Source organism: Triticum dicoccoides, chromosome 2B (genome assembly GCF_002162155.2).
Source record: "Triticum dicoccoides isolate Atlit2015 ecotype Zavitan chromosome 2B, WEW_v2.0, whole genome shotgun sequence".
Lineage (NCBI taxonomy): Eukaryota > Viridiplantae > Streptophyta > Magnoliopsida > Poales > Poaceae > Triticum > Triticum dicoccoides.
This window is the reverse complement of record NC_041383.1, coordinates 2,332,154-2,340,566: the sequence shown is the minus strand read 5'-3', so window position 1 is coordinate 2,340,566 and position 8,413 is coordinate 2,332,154. Positions and strand designations below refer to the sequence as shown.

The window sequence follows — 8,413 nt, the reverse complement described above, 5'->3', positions numbered from 1 at the left end:
TTTTGAAAAATTATTTCAAACTTCCCGGTCATATTACATATCATATTTTGAAAAAAAAAATCCTGAAAAAAATTCGAACCTAATTTTTTTTCTGTTACTAGTGGCGCACCAAGCAAACGGTGCACCACTAGTAAGTTTGAATCTTTTTGCATTTTTTTGCCTCCAGATCTTAAAAGCCCCGTAACTTTTTTTCTGTTAGGTTTTTGAGGATTTTGAAAATGTTTAATTTCCTGATATAAAGTAAAAGGGATAACACTCGCACTAGCACACAAATCACATAAGCCATGATAACAATGACCTCATATTTTAACTGAGACAACAGGCATGCCAACAACGGGTTTATTCTTATCTTTAGAATCTGGGTTGGCAATTCTAGCAGCTTCACCAATGAAATAGATAACATGTCTGGTACGTCTCCAATGTATCTATAATTTTTTATTGTTCCATGCTATTATATTATACATCTTGGATGTTTTATATGCACTTTGGTACTATTTTATATCATTTTTTGGGACTAACCTTTTAACCTAGTGCCTAGTGCCTAGTGCCAGTTGCTGTTTTTCCTTGTTTTTGACTTTTACAGAATAGGAATATCAAATGGAGTCCAAATGGAATAAAACTTTACGATAAATTTTCTTGGACCAGAAGAAACCCAGAAGACTTGGAGAGGAGTCCAAAAGCCCTACGAGGAGGCCACAAGCCGTAGGAGCGTGCCCCAGGAGGGGGGGGGGCAGGGCTTGTAGGCTCCTCGTAGACCTCCTAACCCTAATTCCAACAAGATATATTCTCAAATATTACCCATATACCATAGGCATCCATAAAAATACTTTTTCGGCGCCGCAAGCTTATGTTCTCGTGAGATCCCATCTTGGGGCCTTTTCTGGCACTCTGTCGCAGGGGGATTCGATCACGGAGGGCCTCTACACCAACCTTGCTGCCCTTCCAATGATGTTTGAATAGTTTACCAAAGACCTACGGGTCCATAGCTAGTAGTTAGATGGCTTCTTCTCTCTCTTTGATCTTCAATACAATGTTCTCCTCGATGTTCTTGGAGTTCTATCCGATGTAATCTTCTTTTGCGGTGTGTTTGTTGAGATCTGATGAATTGTGGGTTTATGATAAGATTATCTATGGATATTATTTGAGTCTTCTCTGAAATCTTTTATGCATGATTTAAATAGCTTTGTGTTTCCTCCGATCTATTGATTTGGTTTGGCCAACTAAATTTATCTATCTTGCCATGGTAGAGGTGCTTTGTTATGGGTTCAATCTTGCGGTGTCCTCACCTAGTGACAGAAGGGGTAGCGAGGCACGTATTATATTGTTGCCATTAAGGATAAAAGGATGGCGTTTATATCATATTGCTTGAGTTTATCCCTCTACATCATGTCATCTTGCTCAATGCATTACTCTGTTCTCTTGAACTTAATATTCTAGATGCAGGAAGGAGTCGGTCGATGTGTGGAGTAATAGTAGTAGATGCAGAATCGTTTCGGTCTACTTGTCACAGACGTGATCCCTATATTCATGATCATTGCCTTAGATATCGTCATAACTATGTGCTTTTATATCAATTGCTCAACAGTAATTTGTTCACCCATCGTATATTTTCTTTCAAGAGAGAAGCCTCTAGTGAAACCTATGCCCCCGGATCTATTTTCTAAATTATATTTTCAGATCAATAAAACCAAAAACCTAAAAATACCTTGCTGCAATTTATTTACCTTTACTTTATGTTGCCTTTTATTTATCTCTTATATCTATCTCTATTAGATCTCTTGCTAGTGACCGTGAAGGGATTGACAACCCCTTTTTCGCGTAGTGTGCAAGAGTTTGTTAGTTTGTGCAGGTGCATCTTTTGGGGACTTGCTTGTTCCTCCTACTGGATTGATACCTTGGTTCTTAACTGAGGGAAATACTTATCTCTACTTTGTTGCATCACCATTTCCTCTTCAAGGGAAATAACAACGCAAGCTCAAGAAGTAGCAATGCCCACCAATATTATCGACCAAGAGATCTTTAACCATAGCAGTACTAGGTTCTACTTTAATTTGTTCAGATGGTCTAGGTGCTCTAGTATTAGTTTCATTAACCACAATTGAGACTTTAGCATATTCCTTTATCCTAATAGGGAAAGGTGGGTTTTCAATATAAGCAGTAGGCACAACATGGTTAACTTTATAAATAACAGTTTCATCTTTAATTATAACTGGCTTCTCAATCTTTTATTTAATAGGGGGATGATATTTGAACCACTTATCCTTGGGGAGGTCAACATGAGTAGCAAATAATTCACAAAAAGAGGCTACTATCTCAGAGTCAAGTCCATATTTAGTGATAAACTTTTGAAAAGCATCGGTATCCATAAAAGATTTAACACAATCAAACTTAGGTGCTATACCCGACTCATTACCTTTCTCAAGCTCCCAATCTTCAGATTTGCGTTTAATTATTTCAAGAAGGTCCCACCGGAATTCAATAGTTTTCTTCATAAAGCAGGCAGTCGAAGAAGAATTGAGCATGGTTTATTTATCATGAGAAAACCTAGCATAAATTTTTTGTAACATAATTTCCGTTGAGAGATCATGATAGGAGCATGTATACATCATGTATTTAAGCCTCCCCCAAGATTGAGCTATTCTTTCTCCTTCACGAGGACAAAATTATATATATAATTCCGATCACGATGAACTAGATGCATAGGATAAAACTTTTGATGAAATGCCAATTTCAATCCATTCCAGTCCCAAGCTCCAATATCATCACATAGCCTATACCAAGTCAATGTTTCCCCCCCCCCCAAAGATAAAGGGAAAACCTTCTTCTTAACCTCATCTCCGGGTAAACCTACAAGCTTAAATAATCCACAAACTTCATCCACATAGATTAGGTGCAGGATGTAGTGTTTCATCTCCTGCATAAGGATTAGCTAGAAGTTTCTCTATCATAGGAATATCATAACCAATTTTTTCAGTAGGTGCAGTAGGTTGAGGAGAAACTCTTTGAGCTTCCGGTCAAGGTGAATATAGCCCTAACAAACCCCTCAAAGAATTGTTCTCCATAGTAACAAGTAACAGTAAATTTCAGCACATAATATAATTTTTTCCTTACCAAATTCCACTCACCAGAAGCGCTCCACTCCCCGGCAACTGCACCAGAAAAGAGTTTTGATGACCCACGAGTATAGCGGATCAATCGTAGTCCTTTCAATAAGGTAATTTCTGCAGGCACTGAAATTGTTGGTAACGAAATTTTTATAACAAGATAATTTGTAACGAGAAAGTAATTATAATGAAAACAAAATTGCAGCAAGGTAGCCCAATCCTTTTTGTATAAGAGGACATGCCATAACGGTCGCTTATAATAAGTAAAACATTCTTGAGGGCACACGAGAATTTCATCTAGTCACTTTCATCATGTTTGTTCGATTCGCGTTTGCTACTTTGATAATTTGATATGTGGGTGGACCTGTGCTTGGGTGCTATTATTACTTGAACAAGCCTCCCACTTATGGTTAACCCCTCTCACAAGCATCCGCAACTATGAAAGAAGAATTAAGATAACATCTAACCATAGCATTAAACATATGGATCCAAATCAGCCCCTTACGGAATAGCGCAAAAACTAGGGTTCAAGCTTCTATCACTCTAGCAACCCATCATCTAATAGCTACTCCACAATGCATTCCCTTAGGCCCAAAGATGGTCAAGTTTCATGTAGTCGACGTTCACATAACACCACTAAGCGAATCACAACATACACATCATCAAAATATCAAACAAATATCAAATTCAGATGATTACTTATGACAAGACTTCTCCCATGGCCTCAAGAACAAAAGCAACTACTCATAAATAATATCCATGCTCAAGAACAGAGGGATAATAAATAGTATAATGGATCTGAACATATAATATTCTACCAAATAAACCAACTAGCATCAACTACCAGATAAAATCAACACTACTAGTCACCCACATGCACCGATATGAGGTTTTGATACAAAGATTGAACACAACAGATGAACTAGGGTTTGAGATGAGATGGTGTTGTTGAAGACATTGATAAAGATTGGCCCTCCCAAGATGAGAGTGTTGTTTGTGATGATGATGGCTTTGATTTCCCCCTCCCGGAGGGAAGTCCCCCCGGCGGAATCACTCCGTTGGAGGAAAAGGTGCTCCTGCCCAAGTTCTGCCTCAAGACAGCAGCGCTCCATCCCGAAAGTCCTCTCTTTATTTTTTCTAGGGAAAAAGACCTTATATACCAGAAGATGGGCACCGGAGGATGGGCAGGAGGCCCTGGTGCCTAGTGGGCACCTGGGTGTCCCTTTACTTCAATTTGTTTATATATTCCTAAATAAATCTTCATAAAATTTTAGCTCATTCGGAGATGTGCAGAATAGGTATCTCTGACATAGCTTTTTCAGGTCCAAAATTCCAACTGCCGGTGATCTCCCTCTTTGTGTAAATCTTGCATATTATAGGAGAAAAGGCATTAGAATTACTCCGGAAGGTGTGATATAAAATGGACGTATCACATACCAGCTTGCTCTCTAGTAGTCAAACATTTCACTATGAATAAAGCAAAGTATGCACAACAATAAATTGCAAGCTAGTAGCTCAGGATTTCGACACGCCCCTTTCCTCTCCCATAATTAAAGTGCGGAGGAAGCCCTCAAACTCCTCTGGTTTAGGATCTCTTAATTCCCCGTCGGAAGGGATCAAGCACATCTATAAAATTCAGCAAGCGGTATCTCATGATGTTCAACATATAAATCAAAACACACCATGGGTGGTTCGAGCCTATTCACGAAATGGAAATTTTGCACAAAGGAATTTGTAAGGATGTGGTGCTGGGCACACTCATCTATGAGAAAATCGACCAATCTGGCATTTGCAACGAATTGCGTAAACTCTTGGTAGAATCCTCCTTCGTTCATGAAGGCATTATGCGGCTATTCGCACGGCCGAATCCTACGCGGAATGTCGAGGTCACTGTCTAAGGAGTCCCCACTGACTCCCTTGGCATTCCGTTCTTAAGAGCTTCTCTGAAAGAAGCTCATTTTTCCTATGAAAAATTTCTGAAATTTTTGGGACACAAAATGACATCAATAAAACTTAAGATTGATAACAAATACCCATATGAATGTCTAGAGGCTATATCAAGCATTCAAACTACTTGTAACTCAAATAATTCAATATGCAAGCTCATTTTCAGTAGCACTAAGAGGAGCTAATCATGCAAAATATAACCCACTAAAGTAAAAACTAATTGCAGCAATGGAGGGGTCACACACCAATGAGCAATTCCCCAGAACAATTTTCAAAATGGAGTTCCGAGCAAAGAGATGGAAAATCTCAGGTCTGGGTGCCAGAACTCGAGGGAGACAACTACCAGGATTTTTTTCTAGAGGTAAGAGATGAAGTGAGTTAAAGGGATAAGCGAGGGGGTCCCTATGGGGCCCACAAGCCATCATGGCGTGCCCTGGTGCCTCGTGGGCACCTGGGGCATCCCCGTGGTTTGTGTTCAGTGCCAGAAATTCTTAAATATTTTAGAAAAATTCATGTTAAAATTTTATGTCATTCTTAACATTTCTATTTTTGGGCCATTTTTTATTGCACAGATACAGAAAACATGATAAACCTGGCATTTTGTTGTATTTAACTAACAATAACAGAAAATGAATTGTAGGTACAGAAAGTTGTGCTTACAAAATTCATCGACCACATGACCCTAAAAAAGAATCCATTAATAAGGTTGATCAAATCTTATTAACAAACCATTTTCGAATGACACGAACCTGAAGAATCTTCATATAACACTAAGTTATCTCAACAGTGATATGCATCTCCCCTTATATAACAATATAATTTACTTAGTGAAGAAAGAAAGGGAAGGCTTAATAAAGTTAACTTACGTATTAACACTACTGAGATGGAACAACATAATAAACTAGTGTTAATTATGAATATGTTGTGATCATGCATCTTAGTGCCTTTTCCGACTGGTACTACTCCCTAGGATCTGAATTGGCTCCATGCGCACACTGCTATGGTTTGCAGGCTATTCTTGTGAAGACCCTATACACCATTACAATTCCTTAAACAACATGTATGACAAATGCAAGAATGCATGGTATCAGTAGAATGTAGACGGGGTCAAAGAACTGCAAACCTTATTAGTAGCAGAACACTCAAAACTCTTTGGTTTCCATAATTATGCCATGATAATCTTTTCATCCTTAAAATTGAACTTTCCAGGCACACCATCAAGGGGCTAAGGTCTTGAGTTTAGGCCCCAGCTTTCGCAATTTATCCAAAAATTGCTGCTGCCCGACTTCCCACGTCATAAACGAGAGGGGATCTTGAAGTGTATATGTGGTCCATGTGGATGACCTGGCCCTTTTCATCAATTCGAACATTTGGTTGCGTTGGCTCGTGCATGAAGTTCGGACGTCCTGTGCGTGGAGGAGAGGAGGGAGTGGTGGTCAAGAGAGGCAATTTCATGGCAGCGTGGTGTTTCATGGAGACAAGGGAGAGAAGGGCTGTCGAAAGAGAATGATTGGACAAGGGGATTCATCATGGGGATAAAGAAGCTATAAGGATAATGTTGGGGATGAGCGGTTGCGCATGACCCACCTAGCAGATGACCCTGCGCGCGTGCGTGGCCGTGACCGGAGGAGCAAGAATTTAGGTCACAATTTAACACATGCCACCATGGCGGCTACTATGGGCAACATGTACGTATCTGTCTATATAAACCCAGCAACATCCCAACCAATATCCAGGGGTGTAGGCAGGCACACATAGATACATACATACCATGGAATTCGTGCTAACTGTGTTGCTACTTTCTATTGTGTTGTGCATCAGCGCAGTTGCCGTCTTTCGGCGTCGTGCTTGGGCTTGGGCTGTCCACGACGGTCAACAGCTGATCATCGAGATCCGCGACCCTACCATCGCCCGCCGAGCGCTCATGGACCACGCTGATGCCTTCTGCAACCGACCACTGAACCTATTCCCCGTGGCCCTGGTCAGCGGGCGTCGCCGCAGTCACAGCGACAACCTCACGTCCGTGCCCTACGACCCGCGTTGGCGCGCTCTCCGGTGCACCCTCAACGCCGCGGTCCTCCACCCATCACGTCTTGGACACACGGACCCGCTGCGCCTCGAGGCCATGGATACTCTCGTTGCTGACCTCCGCGTTCGGGTCCAGTGCGGCGGCGGCAGTGAGATTGTCGTCCGCGACATCCTCAACGCCGCCGTGTTTCCGCTGGTAGCTCGCATGTGCTTCAGTAGCGGCGTGGACGAGGGTCACGTATGCGCCATGCGTGACTTGCTCCAGGCCTTTGTGCTGGCCTTTGATGGCAGCATAGATTTCGCCGGCTCCAAGACAGCGAAGCTGCTGCACTGGAGGCAGTGGCGCCGGTTCCTCTCCTTCCGAGGCAAGCAGGCTGAGCTTTTCCTCCCTCTGGTCAACACAAGACGGAACGCTAACCGTCATCTCACGCTCAGCGGTGGCCTGCCGGCATATCTAGACCACCTCCTCGACGCCCGCGTCCCCGTCGACGACGACACAGCCGACGGCAAGGCCCTGCGCCCTCTCATAGACGACGAGCTGGTGAGCCTTCTCTCGGAGTTCCTCGGTGCTGGGCCAGGGACCGTGGTATCCAGCATGGAGTGGACCCTCGCCCACCTCGTGCTCCAACCGGAGGTCCAGAACAACATCCGACGCGAGGTCGACGCCGTGGAGGGCGCATTGTCCGAGGCACGCGTCCGGCAGATGAAGTACATGCACGCCGTCGTTCTAGAGAGCCTTCGGCTCCACCCGCCGATTCTGGTGTTCCTGCGCGACGTGGCTGATCAGGCGGTCGCCGAAATCCTGGGATGCGCCGCCGCCGCCGTGCCGACGGAGGGGATGCGGGCGCACTTCAACCTGGGAGAGATCGGCAGGGACAAGAATCCTTTGGGCCCCGGCACCAGGCCCACGCCCTCCCCCTCGCCCCGGCACCAGGCCCACACCCACGCCCACGCATGCGTGGGCCTGGTGACGAGGATTTAGGGTTTTTTGAAACAGTCAACCCCTGACTTGGTAGTTATCAGCGAAAAATAAAATTTGATAATTTTTTGAAACCCTAACCTATAAAGTAGTAGTTTTATGCTATTTACTCAGCGAGCGAGGTAGGAAAGGCTGATCATGCCACTGAATTGAAGCAAGCCTCAGTACATGGGCGTGGCTGCTCACTATACTGTACTGCGTGGGCGTGGGTGTGGGCATGAGCGTGGTAATCATTGTTGTGGTAGGGTGAAACCCTAAATGGAGGTCTTTCACGAATTGGAGCTAGTGTGTTTATTTACAGGAGTACGTGTTGAGCTTTTGTGATTGTCTGTTCAAATTAATGTGTTGTGGGACT

The 8,413-nt window shown here is 43.3% G+C and overlaps 1 protein-coding gene across 1 annotated transcript; it reads left to right on the top strand.

Annotated features, from left to right (window-relative positions):
- The first annotated feature begins 6,822 nt into the window (after positions 1-6,822).
- LOC119366680 (cytochrome P450 71BT1-like) lies at positions 6,823-8,061 on the top strand. Its single transcript, XM_037632441.1, has 2 exons — positions 6,823-7,173; positions 7,345-8,061. Exons 1-2 carry the CDS (start codon positions 6,823-6,825, stop codon positions 8,059-8,061), a joined length of 1,068 nt encoding a protein of 355 aa, XP_037488338.1.
- Positions 8,062-8,413: the final 352 nt, after the last annotated feature.